General features: G+C 45.3%; 1 protein-coding gene across 1 annotated transcript; it reads right to left on the bottom strand.

The window, feature by feature from the left end:
* Nucleotides 1-6273: 6273 nt before the first annotated feature.
* On the bottom strand, nt 6274-19798 carry LOC123733157 (CMRF35-like molecule 8). Its single transcript, XM_045712523.1, has 6 exons — nt 19665-19798; nt 19170-19493; nt 18770-18853; nt 12326-12397; nt 7385-7486; nt 6274-7271 (listed from the first exon to the last, which is right to left on the bottom strand). The coding sequence occupies exons 1-6, from the start codon at nt 19702-19704 to the stop codon at nt 6991-6993; spliced, it is 903 nt and encodes a 300-aa protein (XP_045568479.1). The 5' UTR covers nt 19705-19798; the 3' UTR covers nt 6274-6990.
* Between the last annotated feature and the right edge of the window lie 3480 nt (nt 19799-23278).

Genomic DNA, 23278 nt, shown 5'->3' with positions numbered 1-23278 from the left:
ATCATAACACTACATACAGACATGTCTACCACTAACCTACCCTCATATCATAACACTAATCTACCCTCATATCACAACACTACATACAGATATGTCTAACACTAACCTACCCTCATATCATAACACTAACCTACCCTCATATCATAACACTACATACAGACATGTCTTACACTAACCTACCCTCATATCATAACATTACATACAGACATGTCTAACACTAACCTACCCTCATATCGTAACACTACATACAGACATGTCTACCACTAACCTAACCTACCCTCATATCATAACACTACATACATAACACTACATATCATATCATATCACTACATATCATAACACTACATATGTCTAACACTAACCTACCCTCATATCATAACACGACATACAGACATGTCTAGCACTAACCTACCCTCATATCATAACACTACATACAGACATGTCTACCACTAACCTACCCTCATATCATAACACTAACCTACCCTCATATCATAACACTACATACAGACATGTCTACCACTAACCTACCCTCATATCATAACACTACATACAGACATGTCTACCACTAACCTACCCTCATATCATAACACTAACCTACCCTCATATCATAACACTACATACAGACATGTCTACCACTAACCATTTCAATTTGTAAAAGTTTATTTACCAGATCCGTTGTGTGATGATGCTGGTGATGATGATGCTGGTGATGATGATGATGGTGAAGATTGTGACTGGAAGGTGGTTGTGGGTGGGGCTGTAGATTTTGTTTTCGTGATAGTGGTGGTGGGTGCCACTGAAAACAATTGACAAAGTGGAAAATTGTTTATGGTGAGGAGATGGAGAGATGGAGAGATGAGGAGTGAGAGATGGAGAGATGGAGAGGTGAGAGATGGAGAGATGGAGAGGTGAGAGATGGAGAGGTGAGAGATGGAGAGGTGAGAGATGGAGAGATGAGGAGTGAGAGATGGAGAGGTGAGAGATGGAGAGATGGAGAGATGAGAAGTGAGAGATGGAGAGATGAGGAGGGAGAGAGAGAGAGATGGAGGTAGAGAGTCATAGGGAGGGAGGGAGGGAGGGAGGGAGGGAGGGAGGGAGGGAGGGAGGGAGGGAGGGAGGGAGGGAGGGAGGGAGGGAGGGAGGGAGGGAGGGAGGGAGGGAGGGAGGGAGGGAGGGAGGGAGGGAGGGAGGGAGGGATATAGAGAGATGGATACAGGGAATGATTCAATTTGTAAATCGCTCTGGATAAGAGCGTCTGCTAAATGACGTAAATGTAAAATGTAAATGTTGTAACTTTCCTCTCTAGACAGACAGATGTAAAGACAGGAAGTTTCCTCTTGTTCCTGTTGTCGTGTGTTAGTTCTCCTTTATCTAATCAAATCAAATGCTATTTGTAACATGCGCTGAATACAACAAGTGTAGACTTTACCGTGAAATGCTTACTTACAAACCCTTAACCAACAATGCCGTTTTAAGAAAATACCTAAACAAAAGTGAGAGATAAAAATAACAAATAATTAAAGACCTCATTAAAATAACAATAGCGGGGCTATATAAAGGGGGTTCCGGTACAGAGTCAATGTGCAGGAGCACGGGTGTTGAGGTAATATGTACATATAGGTAGAGTTACTAAAGCTCACAATATATCTCTCTCTCTCTCTCCTCTCTCTCTCTCTCGTCAATAGAAACACACAACACAACCTTAGTCTAATACTATAGACTGACTTCTCACAGCAGTCATCTGTCAATAGAAACACACATCACAACCTTAGTCTAATACTATAGACTGACTTCTCACAGCAGTCATCTGTCAATAGAAACACACAACACAACCTTAGTCTAATACTATAGACTGACTTCTCACAGCAGTCATCTGTCAATAGAAACACACAACACAACCTTAGTCTAATACTATAGACTGACTTCTCACAGCAGTCATCTGTCAATAGAAACACACATCACAACCTTAGTCTAATACTATAGACTGACTTCTCACAGCAGTCATCTGTCAATAGAAACACACAACACAACCTTAGTCTAATACTATAGACTGACTTCTCACAGCAGTCATCTGTCAATAGAAACACACAACACAACCTTAGTCTAATACTATAGACTGACTTCTCACAGCAGTCATCTGTCAATAGAAACACACAACACAACCTTAGTCTAATACTATAGACTGACTTCTCACAGCAGTCATCTGTCAATAGAAACACACATCACAACCTTAGTCTAATACTATAGACTGACTTCATTGACTAGTGGTACTGATCATGTAAGAACATATGTAGCTAAATTCATTTTATAAGGTTAAAGTAAAAGTCTCTCACCCTTCTTCACATCCAGCTCTACCTTGGTATAACTGTCAGGTATAGTAGGTTTGTCCACTCCACACCAGTAGGTCCCTTCATCTTTTCTGGTCAGTTGTCTGATGATCACCTTGAAGTAGTTTTCTCCAGTGTTGTCATTCAGAGAGAATCTACCACTGTGTACCCAGGTGTTCTTCAATCCAGTTTTGATTTGATCCTTGCTGTTGCCATCAGTGAAATATTTTGATTGTTGTCATGATGATGTGAATATTTACAGTAGAGGATGACAGTTCCTCCAGAGTATCCTGTCACTTTGAAGGAGCTCAAACAACCTGTCAATCAGAACAGAGAAAATATATTTTATATTCCTCTTGGTTTAGTGTCTATAGGTCCTGATATAATACTGTGTTCTCTCCAGGTTGGTCTAGGTCTCTATAGGTCCTGATATAATACTGTGTTCTCTCCAGGTTGGTCCAGGTGTCTATAGGTCCTGATATAATACTGTGTTCTCTCCAGGTTGGTCCAGGTGTCTATAGGTCCTGATATAATGTTGTGTTCTCTCTAGGTTGGTCCAGGTGTCTATAGGTCCTGATATAATGCTGTGTTCTCTCCAGGTTGGTCCAGGTGTCTATAGGTCCTGATATAATGCTGTGTTCTCTCCAGGTTGGTCCAGGTGTCTATAGGTCCTGATATAATGCTGTGTTCTCTCCAGGTTGGTCCAGGTGTCTATAGGTCCTGATATAATGCTGTGTTCTCTCCAGGTTGGTCCAGGTGTCTATAGGTCCTGATATAATGCTGTGTTCTCTCCAGGTTGGTCCAGGTGTCTATAGGTCCTGATATAATGCTGTGTTCTCTCCAGGTTAGTCCAGGTGTCTATAGGTACTGATATAATGCTGTGTTCTCTCCAGGTTGGTCCAGGTGTCTATAGGTCCTGATATAATGCTGTGTTCTCTCCAGGTTGGTCCAGGTGTCTATAGGTCCTGATATAATGCTGTGTTCTCTCCAGGTTGGTCCAGGTGTCTATCGGTCCTGATATAATGTTGTGTTCTCTCCAGGTTGGTCCAGGTGTCTATAGGTCCTGATATAATGCTGTGTTCTCTCCAGGTTGGTCCAGGTGTCTATCGGTCCTGATATAATGTTGTGTTCTCTCCAGGTTGGTCCAGGTGTCTATAGGTCCTGATATAATACTGTGTTCTCTCCAGGTTGGTCCAGGTGTCTATAGGTCCTGATATAATGCTGTGTTCTCTCCAGGTTGGTCCAGGTGTCTATAGGACCTGATATAATGCTGTGTTCTCTCCAGGTTGGTCAAGGTGTCTATAGGTCCTGATATAATGCTGTGTTCTCTCCAGGTTGGTCCAGGTGTCTATAGGTCCTGATATAATGCTGTGTTCTCTCCAGGTTGGTCCAGGTGTCTATAGGTCCTGATATAATGCTGTGTTCTCTCCAGGTTGGTCCAGGTGTCTATAGGTCCTGATATAATGCTGTGTTCTCTCCAGGTTGGTCCAGGTGTCTATAGGTCCTGATATAATACTGTGTTCTCTCCAGGTTGGTCCAGGTGTCTATAGGTCCTGATATAATGCTGTGTTCTCTCCAGGTTGGTCCAGGTGTCTATAGGACCTGATATAATGCTGTGTTCTCTCCAGGTTGGTCCAGGTGTCTATAGGTCCTGATATAATGCTGTGTTCTCTCCAGGTTGGTCCAGGTGTCTATAGGTCCTGATATAATGCTGTGTTCTCTCCAGGTTGGTCCAGGTGTCTATAGGTCCTGATATAATGCTGTGTTCTCTCCAGGTTGGTCCAGGTGTCTATAGGTCCTGATATAATGCTGTGTTCTCTCCAGGTTGGTCCAGGTGTCTATAGGTCCTGATATAATACTGTGTTCTCTCCAGGTTGGTCCAGGTGTCTATAGGTCCTGATATAATGCTGTGTTCTCTCCAGGTTGGTCCAGGTGTCTATAGGTCCTGATATAATACTGTGTTCTCTCCAGGTTGGTCCAGGTGTCTACAGGTCCTGATATAATACTGTGTTCTCTCCAGGTTGGTCCAGGTGTCTATAGGTCCTGATATAATGTTGTGTTCTCTCCAGGTTGGTCCAGGTGTCTATAGGTCCTGATATAATGCTGTGTTCTCTCCAGGTTGGTCCAGGTGTCTATAGGTCCTGATATAATGCTGTGTTCTCTCCAGGTTGGTCCAGGTGTCTATAGGTCCTGATATAATGCTGTGTTCTCTCCAGGTTGGTCCAGGTGTCTATAGGTCCTGATATAATACTGTGTTCTCTCCAGGTTGGTCCAGGTGTCTATAGGTCCTGATATAATGCTGTGTTCTCTCCAGGTTGGTCCAGGTGTCTATAGGTCCTGATATAATACTGTGTTCTCTCCAGGTTGGTCCAGGTGTCTATAGGTCCTGATATAATGCTGTGTTCTCTCCAGGTTGGTCCAGGTGTCTATAGGTCCTGATATAATGCTGTGTTCTCTCCAGGTTGGTCCAGGTGTCTATAGGTCCTGATATAATGCTGTGTTCTCTCCAGGTTGGTCCAGGTGTCTATAGGTCCTGATATAATGCTGTGTTCTCTCCAGGTTGGTCCAGGTGACTATAGGTCCTGATATAATGCTGTGTTCTCTCCAGGTTGGTCCAGGTGTCTATAGGTCCTGATATAATGCTGTGTTCTCTCCAGGTTGGTCCAGGTGTCTATAGGTCCTGATATAATACTGTGTTCTCTCCAGGTTGGTCCAGGTGTCTATAGCTTCATATATAATACTGTGTTCTCTCCAGGTTGGTCCAGGTGTCTATAGGTCCTGATATAATGCTGTGTTCTCTCCAGGTTGGTCCAGGTGTCTATAGGTCCTGATATAATGCTGTGTTCTCTCCAGGTTGGTCCAGGTGTCTATAGGTCCTGATATAATGCTGTGTTCTCTCCAGGTTGGTCCAGGTGTCTATAGGTCCTGATATAATGCTGTGTTCTCTCCAGGTTGGTCCAGGTGTCTATAGGTCCTGATATAATGCTGTGTTCTCTCCAGGTTGGTCCAGGTGTCTATAGGTCCTGATATAATACTGTTCTTCTCTCCAGGTTGGTCCAGGTGTCTATAGGTCCTGATGTAATGCTGTGTTCTCTCCAGGTTGGTCCAGGTGTCTATAGGTCCTGATATAATGCTGTGTTCTCTCCAGGTTGGTCCAGGTGTCTATAGGTCCTGATATAATGCTGTGTTCTCTCCAGGTTGGTCCAGGTGTCTATAGGTCCTGATATAATGCTGTGTTCTCTCCAGGTTGGTCCAGGTGTCTATAGGTCCTGATATAATACTGTGTTCTCTCCAGGTTGGTCCAGGTGTCTATAGGTCCTGATATAATGCTGTGTTCTCTCCAGGTTGGTCCAGGTGTCTATAGGTCCTGATATAATGCTGTGTTCTCTCCAGGTTGGTCCAGGTGTCTATAGGTCCTGATATAATGCTGTGTTCTCTCCAGGTTGGTCCAGGTGTCTATAGGTCCTGATATAATGCTGTGTGTCCAAGTCTACAACTCTCTCTGTTCTCTCTCTACTTATAGGAACTTAAATACAAACTTAATGTACTTCATGTACTCTCTCTCTATCTCACTCACTCTTTGCACCCATAGAACTATGTACTTCCCTATTTCTACATCTCTCTCTCTCTCTGTACTAGTTCAAACCCTCCTGCCACATGTTATTTTTGACAGCCCCTCCCTCTTCATTCTTAACCAATCACATCTTTGTTCCTACATCACACAGTATTGAGAGGGAGGGAGGAAGGGAGAGAGGGAGAGAGAGAGGCGCCTCTCTTATAACACATAAACACATTCATACGCTCTCATGCAGACTGGAAGCTGTCTACGGAGGAGAGAAACAGAGTTATTCTACCACTGGAGGGCACTATCCCTCCATCTATCCCTCCATCTCATCTCTGTGTGTCTAGTGACAGTGGTACATGCTGATGAGACAGGTACTGAGTTTACTGACAGCAGCAGTGGAGGCTGGTGAGGGGAGGACTACTTATAGTAATGGCTAGAATGGAACGTATCAAACACATAGAAATATATTGGTGCTTTATTGATAAATACAAATAGGCTAATTTCCCATCAAGTGGAGTAAGAAACACTGAATAATCAAAGGTTTATAAAAGCTACAAACTGTCTCTTTTTGTTCAAGCCAGTTTTACATTCACAGTAGAAACAATGAGAGAATGAATGAATGAACGGACGTACCGACGGACCGACAAACAAACTAAAGAACGAATGAACAAACTGAAGAACGAATTATCAAAATAATTATACAAAAATAAGAATAAAACATGAATTAACGAAGAAACAAAACAATAAAAGAATGAATGAATGAATGAACTAATTAACAAATGATTGATCAAATAAATGAATTAATTAAAAACACAAATGAATGAATAAATGACATGAAAACGTGAATTCATGCTGGATCTCTGGGGAAGTTGATAGTAGCATAGTGGAGACAGGCTGGATCTCTGGGAATGTGACAGTAGCATAGTGGAGACAGGCTGGATCTCTGGGGAAGTTGACAGTAGCATTGTGGAGACAGGCTGGATCTCTGGGGAAGTTGACAGTAGCATAGTGGAGACAGGCTGGATCTCTGGGGAAGTTGACAGTAGCATTGTGGAGACAGGCTGGATCTCTGGGGAAGTTGACAGTAGCATAGTGGAGTCAGGCTGGATCTCTGGTGAAGTTGACAGTTTCATAGTGGAGACAGGCTAGATCTCTGGGGAAGTTGACAGTAGCATAATGGAGGTAGGCTGGATCTCTGGGGAAGTTGACAGTAGCATAGCTCACAGTGTCTGGAACCTCTGCAGACGGATCAATGTTGGAGTAGATGTCATCTGGACAAGAAATGGTTGATGTGGTGATGTCACAGGCTGTATCTATGTTCTGATTGGTTGGTGTGGAGTATATGGGTTGGAAGGCAGTCCTTTTGGAGTTATCAGATTCTGAGGATTGTTAAGACGACATGTTATATATATGTAATCCGTGTGTGTGTGTGTGTGTGTGTGTGTGTGTGTGTGTGTGTGTGTGTGTGTGTGTGTGTGTGTGTGTGTCTCACCAGTTATTTTTGTTCTGTTCCTTTGTCTGATGAATATGAGGAGAACGAGGACCAACACACACACCACCATCCCCAGACCTGTCCCGATATACACCAGCACACCTGGAGAACACACACTAACACACTAGTAACACACACACCACCATCCCCAGACCTGCCCTGATATACACCAGCACACCTGGAGAACACACAGTAACACACTAGTAACACACACACCACCATCCCCAGACCTGCCCTGATATACACCAGCACACCTGGAGAACACACAGTAACACACTAGTAACACACACACCACCATCCCCAGACCTGTCCCGATATACACCAGCACACCTGGAGAACACACAGTAACACACTAGTAACACACACACCACCATCCCCAGACCTGCCCTGATATACACCAGCACACCTGGAGTACACACAGTAACACACTAGTAACACACACACCACCATCCCCAGACCTGCCCTGATATACACCAGCACACCTGGAGAACACACACACACACACTAGTAACACACACACCACCATCCCCAGACCTGCCCTGATATACACCAGCACACCTGGAGTACACACACTAACACACTAGTAACACACACACCACCATCCCCAGACCTGCCCTGATATACACCAGCACACCTGGAGAACACACAGTAACACACTAGTAACACACACACCACCATCCCCAGACCTGCCCTGATATACACCAGCACACCTGGAGAACACACAGTAACACACTAGTAACACACACACCACCATCCCCAGACCTGCCCTGATATACACCAGCACACCTGGAGAACACACAGTAACACACTAGTAACACACACACCACCATCCCCAGACCTGCCCTGATATACACCAGCACACCTGGAGAACACACAGTAACACACTAGTAACACACACACCACCATCCCCAGACCTGCCCTGATATACACCAGCACACCTGGAGAACACACAGTAACACACTAGTAACACACACACCACCATCCCCAGACCTGCCCTGATATACACCAGCACACCTGGAGAACACACAGTAACACACTAGTAACACACACACCACCATCCCCAGACCTGTCCTGATATACACCAGCACACCTGGAGAACACACAGTAACACACTAGTAACACACACACCACCATCCCCAGACCTGTCCTGATATACACCAGCACACCTGGAGAACACACACTAACACACTAGTAACACACACACCACCATCCCCAGACCTGCCCTGATATACACCAGCACACCTGGAGAACACACAGTAACACACTAGTAACACACACACCACCATCCCCAGACCTGCCCTGATATACACCAGCACACCTGGAGAACACACACTAACACACTAGTAACACACACACCACCAGCCCCAGACCTGCCCTGATATACACCAGCACACCTGGAGTACACACAGTAACACACTAGTAACACACACACCACCATCCCCAGACCTGCCCTGATATACACCAGCACACCTGGAGAACACACACTAACACACTAGTAACACACACACCACCATCCCCAGACCTGTCCCGATATACACCAGCACACCTGGAGAACACACAGTAACACACTAGTAACACACACACCACCATCCCCAGACATGTCCCGATATACACCAGCACACCTGGAGAACACACAGTAACACACTAGTAACACACACACCACCATCCCCAGACCTGTCCCGATATACACCAGCACACCTGGAGAACACACAGTAACACACTAGTAACACACACACACCACCATCCCCAGACATGTCCCGATATACACCAGCACACCTGGAGAACACACAGTAACACACTAGTAACACACACACCACCATCCCCAGACATGTCCCGATATACACCAGCACACCTGGAGAACACACAGTAACACACTAGTAACACACACACCACCATCCCCAGACATGTCCCGATATACACCAGCACACCTGGAGAACACACAGTAACACACTAGTAACACACACACCACCATCCCCAGACATGTCCCGATATACACCAGCACACCTGGAGAACACACAGTAACACACTAGTAACACACACACCACCATCCCCAGACATGTCCCGATATACACCAGCACACCTGGAGAACACACAGTAACACACTAGTAACACACACACCACCATCCCCAGACCTGTCCCGATATACACCAGCACACCTGGAGAACACACAGTAACACACTAGTAACACACACACCACCATCCCCAGACCTGCCCTGATATACACCAGCACACCTGGAGAACACACACTAACACACTAGTAACACACACACCACCATCCCCAGACCTGTCCCGATATACACCAGCACACCTGGAGAACACACAGTAACACACTAGTAACACACACACCACCATCCCCAGACCTGCCCTGATATACACCAGCACACCTGGAGAACACACAGTAACACACTAGTAACACACACACCACCATCCCCAGACCTGCCCTGATATACACCAGCACACCTGGAGTACACACACTAACACACTAGTAACACACACACCACCATCCCCAGACCTGCCCTGATATACACCAGCACACCTGGAGAACACACAGTAACACACTAGTAACACACACACCACCATCCCCAGACCTGCCCTGATATACACCAGCACACCTGGAGAACACACAGTAACACACTAGTAACACACACACCACCATCCCCAGACCTGCCCAGATATACACCAGCACACCTGGAGAACACACAGTAACACACTAGTAACACACACACCACCATCCCCAGACCTGTCCTGATATACACCAGCACACCTGGAGAACACACACTAACACACTAGTAACACACACACCACCATCCCCAGACCTGCCCTGATATACACCAGCACACCTGGAGAACACACAGTAACACACTAGTAACACACACACCACCATCCCCAGACCTGCCCTGATATACACCAGCACACCTGGAGAACACACAGTAACACACTAGTAACACACACACCACCATCCCCAGACCTGCCCTGATATACACCAGCACACCTGGAGAACACACAGTAACACACTAGTAACACACACACCACCATCCCCAGACCTGCCCTGATATACACCAGCACACCTGGAGAACACACACTAACACACTAGTAACACACACACCACCATCCCCAGACCTGCCCTGATATACACCAGCACACCTGGAGAACACACAGTAACACACTAGTAACACACACACCACCATCCCCAGACCTGCCCTGATATACACCAGCACACCTGGAGAACACACAGTAACACACTAGTAACACACACACCACCATCCCCAGACCTGCCCTGATATACACCAGCACACCTGGAGTACACACACTAACACACTAGTAACACACACACCACCATCCCCAGACCTGTCCCGATATACACCAGCACACCTGGAGTACACACAGTAACACACTAGTAACACACACACCACCATCCCCAGACCTGCCCAGATATACACCAGCACACCTGGAGAACACACAGTAACACACTAGTAACACACATACCACCATCCCCAGACCTGCCCTGATATACACCAGCACACCTGGAGTACACACACTAACACACTAGTAACACACACACCACCATCCCCAGACCTGTCCCGATATACACCAGCACACCTGGAGAACACACACTAACACACTAGTAACACACACACCACCATCCCCAGACATGTCCCGATATACACCAGCACACCTGGAGAACACACAGTAACACACTAGTAACACACACACCACCATCCCCAGACCTGCCCTGATATACACCAGCACACCTGGAGAACACACAGTAACACACTAGTAACACACACACCACCATCCCCAGACCTGCCCTGATATACACCAGCACACCTGGAGAACACACACTAACACACTAGTAACACACACCACCATCCCCAGACATGTCCCGATATACACCAGCACACCTGGAGAACACACAGTAACACACTAGTAACACACACACCACCATCCCCAGACCTGCCCTGATATACACCAGCACACCTGGAGAACACACAGTAACACACTAGTAACACACACACCACCATCCCCAGACCTGCCCTGATATACACCAGCACACCTGGAGAACACACACTAACACACTAGTAACACACACACCACCATCCCCAGACCTGTCCTGATATACACCAGCACACCTGGAGAACACACAGTAACACACTAGTAACACACACACCACCATCCCCAGACCTGCCCTGATATACACCAGCACACCTGGAGAACACACAGTAACACACTAGTAACACACACACCACCATCCCCAGACCTGTCCTGATATACACCAGCACACCTGGAGTACACACACTAACACACTAGTAACACACACACCACCATCCCCAGACCTGCCCTGATATACACCAGCACACCTGGAGAACACACAGTAACACACTAGTAACACACACACCACCATCCCCAGACCTGCCCTGATATACACCAGCACACCTGGAGAACACACACTAACACACTAGTAACACACACACCACCATCCCCAGACCTGCCCTGATATACACCAGCACACCTGGAGAACACAGTAAGACACTAGTAACACACACACCACCATCCCCAGACCTGCCCTGATATACACCAGCACACCTGGAGTACACACACTAACACACTAGTAACACACACACCACCATCCCCAGACCTGCCCTGATATACACCAGCACACCTGGAGAACACACACTAACACACTAGTAACACACACACCACCATCCCCAGACATGTCCCGATATACACCAGCACACCTGGAGAACACACACTAACACACTAGTAACACACACACCACCATCCCCAGACCTGTCCCGATATACACAAGCACACCTGGAGAACACACACTAACACACTAGTAACACACACACCACCATCCCCAGACCTGTCCTGATATACACCAGCACACCTGGAGTACACACACTAACACACTAGTAACACACACACACACAGGTTTCTTACTAGCGGCTGAATCGGGTGTCATTGCTTCTGTTGGGGTTGCTGTTGTTAATGATTTTCCGCTCACCGCTTTCTCTGAATCATGAGAGAGAGAGAGAGAGAGAGAGAGAGAGAGAGAGAGAGAGCGAGAGAGGAGCAGAGTGGAATTAGGCCGATACCCTCTCATTATCAAAATCCTGAAAAGAGCAGTTCAATTCTACAACCACCTAAAAGGAAGCGATTCCCAAACCTTCCATAACAAAGCCATCCCCTACAGAGAGATGAACCAGGAGAAGAGTCCCCTTAGCAAGCTGGTCCTGGGGCTCTGTTCACAAACACAAACAGACCCCACAGAGCCCCGGGACAGCATTACAATTAGTAGAGGTGGGACCAAGTCATTGTTTCACAAGTAAGTCTCAAGTCAAGACAGACAAGTCCCAAGTCAAGTCAAAGACAAATGGAAGCATCATTACAGATGTTTGAGAGAGTTGTTGCTTAACAGTTTGATGTTTTAAACTTGTTCAGGGGATGTAACACATACAAAACCCCAGGCCCAGACAAAACAAGTGGACATGTGTTAAAGCACTGAACAACTGGCTGGTGTTTTAACAGACATTTTTCCAATCCTCGCTCAACCAGCAACACGTGCCAGTATTGTGGATAAACTCAATAATTATACAAATTCCTAAAGCATCTAATCCCTCTGTGCTGAATGACTACAGCCCTGTTGCCTTGACATCCTTAGTAATGAAATGCGAAAAGTCATATTCTCAGTGTCACCCAGAAGCTTCTCGACCCATTTCAGTTTGCCTATCAGCCTAGCAGAGGAGTTGATGATGCCATTCTTACCCTCCTTAACATGGTCTATAGACATCTAGAGGGTGCCAAATCCCATGTCAGGGTTCTGTCTGCTGACTTTTCTTCTGCCTTCAACACAATCCAGCCTTACATTCTGGCACAGAGACTCATTCGGGACTTCTCCTTAGATGGGGGGCTGGTTTTGTGGCTGTTGGACTTCCTGAGCCAACGCTCACAGCGAGTGAAAATAGGTCCCCACGTGTCGGATTTACGCAATACCAAGACAGGCTCTCCTCAGGGATGTGTTTTGTCCCCACTCCACCACCAACACAGGCTCTCCTCAGGGATGTGTTTTGTCCCCACTCCACCACCGACACAGGCTCTCCTCAGGGATGTGTTTTGTCCCCACTCCACCACCAACACAGGCTCTCCTCGGGGATGTGTTTTGTCCCCACTCCACCACCAAGACAGGCTCTCCTCAGGGATGTGTTTTGTCCCCACTCCACCACCAACACAGGCTCTCCTCAGGGATGTGTTTTGTCCCCACTCCACCACCAACACAGGCTCTCCTCAGCGATGTGTTTTGTCCCCACTCCACCACCAACACAGGCTCTCCTCAGGGATGTGTTTTGTCCCCACTCCACCACCAACACAGGCTCTCCTCAGGGATGTGTTTTGTCCCCACTCCACCACCAACACAGGCTCTCCTCAGGGATGTGTTTTGTCCCCACTCCACCACCAACACAGGCTCTCCTCAGGGATGTGTTTTGTCCCCACTCCACCACCAATACAGGCTCTCCTCAGGGATGTGTTTTGTCCCCACTCCACCACCAACACAGGCTCTCCTCAGGGATGTGTTTTGTCCCCACTCCACCACCAATACAGGCTCTCCTCAGGGATGTGTTTTGTCCCCACTCCTGTACATCTTGTACACTAGTAGTTGTACTAGTTCCCATCCTGACAGACACCTCGTTAAGTTCGCTGATGACACTGCCTTGATCAGCCTGTTGCATGATGACGAGGAACATCATGGCCCGGTCCTAGATTACTTTGTAGAGTGGTGTGAGGAATCACACTTGGTCCTCAATACCAACAAGACCAAAGAGATGTGCATAGACTTCAGGAAGCGTACAACACCTACCTCTGCAACATCTATCAGAGGTCAGAACATAGAGATTGTAGAGGAATACAAATATCAGGGTGTCCTCTTGGACAGTAAGCTTCAGTGGAGTAAATGTACAAACCTGATCCACAAAAAGAGTCAACAGAGACTGTACTTTCTCAAAAAGCTGGGATCCTTTAATGTAGACTGTACTATGTTGACTCTGTTTTACAAATATTTTATTGAGAGTATTTTAACTTTTTGTATTGTTTGTTGGTTTGGCAATGCCACTGTCAGCCAGAGAAATATGCTGAGAAGGATTATTACCACAGCAAGCAAGGTACTTGGAGTCAAACAGTCAGGCCTGGATGAGATCTTTAAGGTCAGGGCTCTCCCCAAGGTACTGGGAGTCCAACAGACAGGCCTGGATGAGATCTTTAAGGTCAGGGCTCTCCCCAAGGTACTGGGAGTCCAACAGACAGTTCTGGATGAGATCTTTAAGGTCAGGGCTCTCCCCAAGGTACTGGGAGTCCAACAGACAGTTCTGGATGAGATGTTTAAGGTTAGGGCTCTCCGTAAGGCTCACAAAATCATTTTAGACCCAAGCCACCCCCTGTACCTGGACTGTGAACGACTCCCCTCTGGGCGCAGGTATAGGGCACCCCTCAGCAGGAAAAACAGAACCAGACGCGTTTCAGCGTAAATTGCTCCCAAGGATGAACCAGACATGTGGAGGTCTACAATTTTTTCTGAGGTCTTGGCTGATTTCTTTTTATTTTCCCATGATGTCAAGCAAAGAGGCACTGAGTTTGAAGGTAGGCCTTGAAATACATCCACAGGAAAACTTCCAATTGACTCAAATGATGCTGTTTAGGCACAGTCAACTTAGTGTATGTAAACTTCTGACCGACTGGAGTTGTGATACAGTAAATTATAAGTGAAATAATCTGTCTGTAAACAATTGTTAGAAAAGTTACTTGTGTCATGCACAAAGTAGATGTCCTAATCGACAAGAAATTTGTGGAGTGGTTGAAAAACGAGTTTTAATGACTCCAACCTAAGTGTATGTAAACTTCCGACTGTATATATTGCGTTGTAGATCTGCCTAAGTGTTGCAGTCCACTTTCTGGAGGACCGAGTTTTGAAACAAGTGGAATTGGAGTATGACAGCTAAAGAAATGGAGAAACACCTGTCTCCGGATTACATCTTCAAACTAAGGGCAAATATGGCATCAGTGAGAGAGGGAGAAGCGTCCATCCAAGAATACGGGTAAGATAGTCTAGCTAGCAACATTTTCAGATATTGCACGTTTCTAATTTTGGCAGAAAGTTTTTTTAATTTCAAGTTAAAGTGTACTGTTAGCTAGCTAGCTAATGTTAGCTGGCTGGCTCGCTAGCTAACATTACGTGTATGATCTGTGTAGTAATATTATTTATATCTCAGAGCCATTTGCTATGCTAGTTGTAGGCTAATATTAGCTAGCTAACATAAAACCTGGTTGGTTAGCTACCTGCAGATTCATGCAGGGTAGTAACATCATGAGTTGGGATTATGGTTCATTGTTTAGCTAGCTTCCGACATGTCTTAACAAAAGACTCCCCTATCCAAGTACCCATTTCAATTGGCCGAGTAAAATGGTCAGAGTGGCGCTGTTCTCTCATTTGTGTCTGAAAGGTAGCTAGCAATCTATCCAACGTTAGCCAGTTAGCTTGGGTGCTTGACTGCTGTTGTTAGGTCAGCTAGCTAATGTTACGTGTATGATCTGTGTAGTAATGTTATTCGTATCTCAGAACCATTTGCTTTGCTATAGCCTAATGTTAGCTAGCTAACATTGAACCTGGTTGGTTTGCTACCTTCAGATTCATGCAGGGTGGTAACGTCATGAGTTGGGATTATGGTTCATTGTTTAGCTAGCTAGCTACATGTCTTACCAAAAGTAAATTGTTGCCAGCAGCACAGTTGCAGTCACCAACGCTCTTGATAACCTCTTTGGGCTAGGGGGCACTATTTTCACGTCCGGATGAAAACTGTGCCCAAAGTAAACTGCCTGCTACTCAGGCCAAGAAGCTAGGATATGCATATAATTGGTAGATTTGGATGGAAAACACTCTAAAGTCTCTAAAACTGTTCAAATCATGTCTGTGAGTATAACAGAACTTATTTGGCAGGCGAAACCCCGAGGACAAACCATCCAGGAAAAATAAAATATTTGAGGTCACTGTGTGTTTTCTGTCACGTCCTGAACATAGTAAGAGGTTATTTTCTATGGTAGAGTAGGTCAGGGCGTGACAGGGGGTGTTTTGTGTTTTTCTATGTTTTCTATTTCTATGTTTAAGTTCTAGGTTTTCTATTTCTATGTTGTTGTTTTGGGGGTTGATCTCCAATTGGAGGCAGCTGGTCCTCGTTGTCTCTGATTGGAGATCATATTTAAGTAGGGGTTTTTCTTCCTGTTTTTTTGTGGGTAGTTGTTTTCCGTTTTGTTGCTGTTGCCTGACGGAACTGTTTGCTGTCGTTTTTGTTTCTTTGTAAAAGTGTTTAGTTTTCATTAAAGAATATCATGAGCACTCAACACGCCGCGCCTTAGTCCCCTCTATACAACGCACGTTACAGTTTTCAATTAGTTTTCTCTGGGAAACTATATTTATGAGGCACCTGGTTGCAGTTCCTATGGCTTCCACTAGATGTCAACAGTCTTTATAAATTGGTTGTTTTTCTTTTGAGAAATGAAGAAGTAGGGCTGTTCAATGTCAGTGTGAAGCCAAGTGGACTCTATTGTGTTTTGCGCACGACCTGGAGCTCGCTACACGTAGTTTTTATCCGCTATTGAACACAGTATATTCCGTCTTAAATTGTATTGATTATTTACATTTTAGAATACCTAAGGTTGGATTAGGAAAGTTTTTTGAAATGTTTGGACCAAGTTTACAGGGAACTTATTAGATAATTTGAAGTCATGTTGGGTGAGTTGGAACCGGTGTATTTCTGAATCAAACGTGCCAAATAAATGGACATTTTGGGGATATAAAAAAGGAATTTTCGAACAAAAGGACCATTTGTGATGTTTCTGGGACATTTTGGAGTGCCAACAGAAGAAGATCTTCAAAGGTAAGTTAAATTCAAAGGTAAATTATATCGTTATTTCTGACTTTCGTGTCGCACCTCCCTGGTTAAAATATGTTTGTTATGCATTTGTATGATGGGGCGCTGTCCTCAGATAATCGCATGGTTTACTTTCGCCGTAAAGCCTTTTTGAAATCTAACACGGCGGCTGGATTAACAAGAAGTTATGCTTTATTTTGATGTACTGCACTTGTGATTTTATGAAAGTTAAATATTTCAAATAATTTAATTTGAATTTCGCGCTCTGCAATTTCACCGGATGTTGTCCGCCGCTAGCGGAACGTCTAGCCGTAACAGGATAACATAAAAACAGCCTTTACCAGCTCTGCTAGGCCGAGTAAAATGGTCAGAGTGAGCTGTTCTCTCATTTGTGTCTGGAGGGTACCTAGCAAGCTAGCCAACGTTAGCCAGTTAGCTTGGGTGCTTGACTGCTGTTGTTAGGACAGAACGCTAGGATCAACCCTTAAAGAGATGGGTAGGGCTAAAGCTTAAGAGGGTGTGAACGATGTTGAATGGGTGTAGACAAAGAAGAGCTCTCCAGTTCGTACCAAAACATTCAAAGGCCATTTTCTCAAAAGTTTATCAACTTTCAAAGCAGATTTACTTTACCATTGTTCCTCAGCTGTAGTGTATGATAGTGTAGTGTATGATATACAATGTTCTAGCTCTGATTCTTTACTTTTATCCAATGTAAAATCAAATTTTGCTACATAAGTCAGAGTCGAGCCGGTCGGTCCCATTTTAGAATAAGGCTGTAACGTAACATATGGATAAGTCAAGGGGTCTGAATACTTTTCGAATGTACTGTGTACCCTGATATCTGGATGCTGGGCAGCTTAGAATGCAGATGTTGTCACGCCCTGACCTGAGAGATTCGTTTTTCTCTGTTTGGTTAGGTCAGGGTGTGACATGGGGTGGGCATTCTATGTGTTGTATGTCTATGTTGTTTTTGTATTTCTTTGTTTTGGGCCGAGTATGGTTCCTAATCAGAGGCAGCTGTCTATCGTTGTCTCTGATTAGGAATCATACTTAGGCAGCCTGTTCCCCACCTGTGTTTGTGGGTTATTGTTATTTCTATGTGTGTACGGCACAGTGCGTTACGTTTCTTGCTGCATACCTGTTTAGTGTTTTGGTTTCGGTTTCCTTCAATAAAGATGTGGAATTACCGGCACGCTGCGCCTTGGCTCCTATATGACAGGGAATTTGAAGACAGCACTCGTGACAGATGTACTGTCTCAATCTATGTGTCTACAGCAGTGTATCTTTATCCTGGTCCTGAGGATCATTTAGCTTTAGCCTCATTATTACACACCTGATTCTACTAATCAAAGGTTTGATGATGAGTTGATTAGTGGAATCAGGTGTGTAGTGCTAGGGTAAGAATATAAAATGTGCACCCCTTGGGGTCCCCAGGACCAGAAATGAGTAACACTAGTTTAGAGGTTACCTGTTGTTATGACTACCGTTGTCCTGCTGACTATGACAGGGGGGTGGGGACTGGTCCTAGTGATGTCAGGCTGAATAGGCGGAGCTGAAAAGAAAAATATAAATGTTTTCTTCTGTGTAAGACTGATATAAGACTGTATTGTTAGAACAGGGAAGCTGAGCAGGAAGTGATGTTTGTAGTAACAGCTGAACAGGAAGTGATGTGTGTAATAGCCACAGTGTGATTCAGAGTAAATGCTCCTTAATAAAAATGATACTAATACTGAATATTACAGTTTCTCTTCAGTACTAATGCTATTATTAATGTGTGTAATACTAAAGACAATAGACTTCTAGTACTGAAGAGAAACAAAATGGTGAAATTAATTTCCTCTGTAAATACAACAACATGAAACACATACCGTCTAAAACTCTGAGAAGCACTTTCTGGGAAGTGTCTATGAAGAATCTGTCCACTCCACATTTGTAGGTCCCAGAGTCTGACATCTTCAGGTTGTTGATGGTAACAGTAAAGTCTCCATCTCCTCTGTCATCTATACTGTATCTCCCTGTCTTAATATATTTCTTGCTGTCCTCAGTTTGAACCAGAATATCTGAATGAGTGCAGGTGTCCTTGCAGAAGTATTTTTTGTTACCCTTTGCGAATTTATGTGAGCATTTGATTTCCACCTGTCCTCCAACAAGTCCAGTCACCTCCAAACCCTCTGACTCAGCTGGACACAGAGCTGTCACGTGAAAATATTAGAAAGAGTCCAGTTCATATTAAAACCTGACACCCCAACACTTCATCTTTCTAACTGTACTGTTACACACTATTTATTATCATGAATACATCAAACATACACTAGAGTACCTACAGTATGTAATAAAACTGTAATACAACTGAGTGAACTCACCTAACAGAAGGATAACCGTGGTGATGAAGACTTTCTCCATGCTGCTCTACCCCAACTATCTCTCCCACTTTGTCCCCCTTCTTCTCTCTCTTTCGCTCTTTTTCTTTCTCTCGCTCCAGTTTCAGTGTTCTATTGTTCTTCCGGGTGACTGTTCAGCTTCCTCTTTATCTCTCTCTGTCCAACCTCTTTCAGCATGTGTACAATGATGAGCACTACTTCCTCATCTCTCTCTCTCTCTCTCTCTCTCTCTCTCTCTCTCTCTCTCTCTCTCTCTCTCTCTCTCTCTCTCTCTCTCTCTCTCTCTCTCTCTCTCTCTCTCAAATCCAGGGCCGGCATTACTGGTGGACCCTAGGGGCTTGGCCCGCCCTACCATACCTCCTTGCCCGTCCAAATTAAATATTGAAATATTGATCATTAATTTGACTGAGACATTCGCCGATAGAAAGACACATCAATCTCAGATAATGCATCCTAGCGTGTGAAACAGCTCCCCTCTGTCTCAGTATGTGTAGACCATGTATCTGATGCTGTCTGGACCAACAGAATTCAGTATTTTTGGCCAGACAGATTCAGATACATGGGCTACATTTAGTAAGAAAGAGGGGCACCGTTTCACTCACTAGGATGCTGCCTCTGGTGAGAGAGTTTCATTAGAGAGGAAGAGGCGAAGCAGGAGTGTTCACTCTCTTCAGAATCTATCCAGAATTAGACATGCATTTCTATGGGCAAAATATGTAACCCTTGTCGCCTGCATTCCCGCCATTGGGACAACAACTCCCATTGTTAGGTCGGAGACATGAGCATCTTGTCATTATATACTGATCTCCGGTTTCAACCACTTGTGAATTAGGAAGCAAAGTTGGCGGATTAGATGCTGATTAGATGATTAGATGCTGGCTTCCCCTAAAGTAAATGTATGTTTTGCCAAAATGATTTAATTACTCCTGTCTAAATAAAATCATTCAAGATACTTTACCAGAGAGCTTGACTTAGCCACAAAGGATCATTAGCTACTTTTAAAATAATAGCCTATTTGGGAAGCCAGCAGTTTGGGCAGCACGTGTGGCAATAGGCCTCGTTGATTATTGAGTTGTGGCTGTCAGTGAAAGCACCTCAAATGTGTGAAGATAATGTGTCGTGAGTATCATTAAAATGTTGAGACAAGAAGAAGGGGTGGGGTGTGTGGTGAAGATATGGGCGTCTTTCTCCAGAATGCATGACCTCAGCTGTCCAAAATGCATGACCTCAGCTCTCCAGAATGTATGACATCAGCTCTCCAGAATGTATGACATCAACTCTCCAGAATGAATGACCTCAGCTCTCCAGAATGTATGAACTCAGCTCTCCAGAATGTATGAACTCAGCTCTCCAGAATGTATGACCTCAGCTCTCCAGAATGTATGACCTCAGCTCTCCAGAATGTATGACCTCAGCTCTCCAGAATGCATGACCTCAGCTCTCCAGAATGTATGACCTCAGCTCTCCAGAATGTATGACCTCAGCTCTCCAGAATGTATGACCTCAGCTCTCCAGAATGTGAATGACCTCAGCTCTCCAGAATGTATGACCTCAGCTCTCCAGAATGTATGACCTCAGCTCTACAGAATGTATGACCTCAGCTCTCCAGAATGAATGACCTCAGCTCTCCAGAATGCATGACCTCCTCTCAAGAATGTATGACCTCAGCTCTCCAGAATGTATGACCTCAGCTCTCCAGAATGTATGACCTCAGCTCTCCAGAATGTGAATGACCTCAGCTCTCCAGAATGTATGACCTCAGCTCTCCAGAATGTATGACCTCAGCTCTCCAGAATGTATGACCTCAGCTCTCCAGAATGAATGACCTCAGCTCTCCAGAATGCATGACCTCCTCTCAAGAATGTATGACCTCAGCTCTCCAGAATGTATGACCTCAGCTCTCCAGAATGCATGACCTCAGCTCTCCAGAATGTATAACCTCAGCTCTCCAGAATGTATGACGTCAGCTCTCCAGAATGTATGACCTCCTCTCCAGAATGTATGACCTTAGCTCTCCAGAATGTATGACCTTTGCTCTCCAGAATGTATGACCTCAGCTCTCCAGAATGTATGACCTCCTCACCAGAATGTATGACCTCAGCTATCCAGAATGCATGACCTCAGCTCTCCAGAATGCATGACCTCAGCTCTTCAGAATGTATGACCTCAGCTCTCCAGAATGCATGACCTCAGCTCTCCAGAATGAATGACCTCAGCTCTCCAGAATGTATGACCTCAGCTCTCCAGAATGCATGACCTCAACTCTCCAGAATGCATGACCTCCTCTCCAGAATGTATGACCTCAGCTCTCTAGAATGCATGACCTCAGCTCTCCAGAATGTATGACCTCAGCTCTCCAGAATGCATGACCTCAGCTCTCCAGAATGTATGACCTCAGCTCTCCAGAATGCATGGCCTCAGCTCTCCAGAATGCATGGCCTCAGCTCTCCAGAATGTATGACCTCAGCTCTCCAGAATGTATGACCTCAGCTCTCCAGAATGCATGACCTCTCCAGAATGCATGACCTCCTCTCCAGAATGTATGACCTCAGCTCTCCAGAATGCATGACCTCCTCTCCAGAATGTATGACCTCAGCTCTCCAGAATGTATGACCTCAGCTCTCCAGAATGTTTGACCTCAGCAATCCAGAATGTATGACCTCAGCTCTCCAGAATGTATGACCTCAGCTCTCCAGAATGTATGACCTCAGCTCCAGAATGTATGACCTCAGCTCTCCAGAATGCATGACCTCAGCTCTCCAGAATGCATGCCCTCAGCTCTCCAGAATGTATGACCTCAGCGCTCCAGAATGCATGACCTCAGCTCTCCAGAATGCATGACCTCAGCTCTCCAGAATGTATGACCTGAGCTCTACAGAATGTATGAACTCCTCTCCAGAATGCATGACCTCAGCTCTCCAGAATGTATGACCTCAGCTCTCCAGAATGCATGACCTCCTCTCCAGAATGTATGACCTCAGCTCTCCAGAATGTATGACCTCAGCTCTCCAGAATGTATGACCCCAGCTCTGCAGAATGCATGACCTCCTCTCCAGAATGTATGACCTCAGCTCTCCAGAATGCATGACCTCAGCTCTCCAGAATGTATGACCTCAGCTCTCCAGAATGCATGACCTCAGCTCTCCAGAATGTATGACGTCAGCTCTCCAGAATGTATGACCTCCTCTCCAGATTGTATGACCTCAGCTCTCCAGAATGCATGACCTCAGCTCTCCAGAATGTATGACCTCAGCTCTCCAGAATGTATGACCTCCTCTCCAGAATGTATGACCTCAGCTCTCCAGAATGCATGACCTCAGCTCTCCAGAATGTATGACCTCAGCTCTCCAGAATGTATGACCTCAGCTCTCCATAATGCATTGCCTCAGCTCTCCAGAATGTATGACCTCAGCTCTCCAGAATGTATGACCTCAGCTCTCCAGAATGCATGACCTCTCCAGAATGCATGACCTCAGCTCTCCAGAATGCATGACCTCAGCTCTCCAGAATGCATGACCTCAGCTCTCCAGAATGTATGACCTCAGCTCTCCAGAATCCATGACCTCTGCTCTCCAGAATGTATGACCTCAGCTCTC

This window comes from Salmo salar, unplaced genomic scaffold, assembly GCF_905237065.1.
Source record: "Salmo salar unplaced genomic scaffold, Ssal_v3.1, whole genome shotgun sequence".
Taxonomy (NCBI): Eukaryota; Metazoa; Chordata; class Actinopteri; order Salmoniformes; family Salmonidae; genus Salmo; species Salmo salar.
The sequence above is the reverse complement of the archived record's forward strand: the minus strand, read 5'-3'. Positions and strand labels throughout refer to the sequence as shown.

Bases quoted from the DNA above. Each gene is read 5' to 3' on its own strand.
- LOC123733157 (XM_045712523.1), bottom strand. From the start codon at position 19,704: ATGGAGAAAGTCTTCATCACCACGGTTATCCTTCTGTTAG. The intron at 18,854-19,169 runs GTATGTGTTTCA...TTTTCTTTTCAG, and splicing joins GCTTCTCAGAGTTTTAGACG to CTCCGCCTATTCAGCCTGAC. The intron at 7,272-7,384 runs GTGAGACACACA...AACAATCCTCAG, and splicing joins GAACAGAACAAAAATAACTG to AATCTGATAACTCCAAAAGG.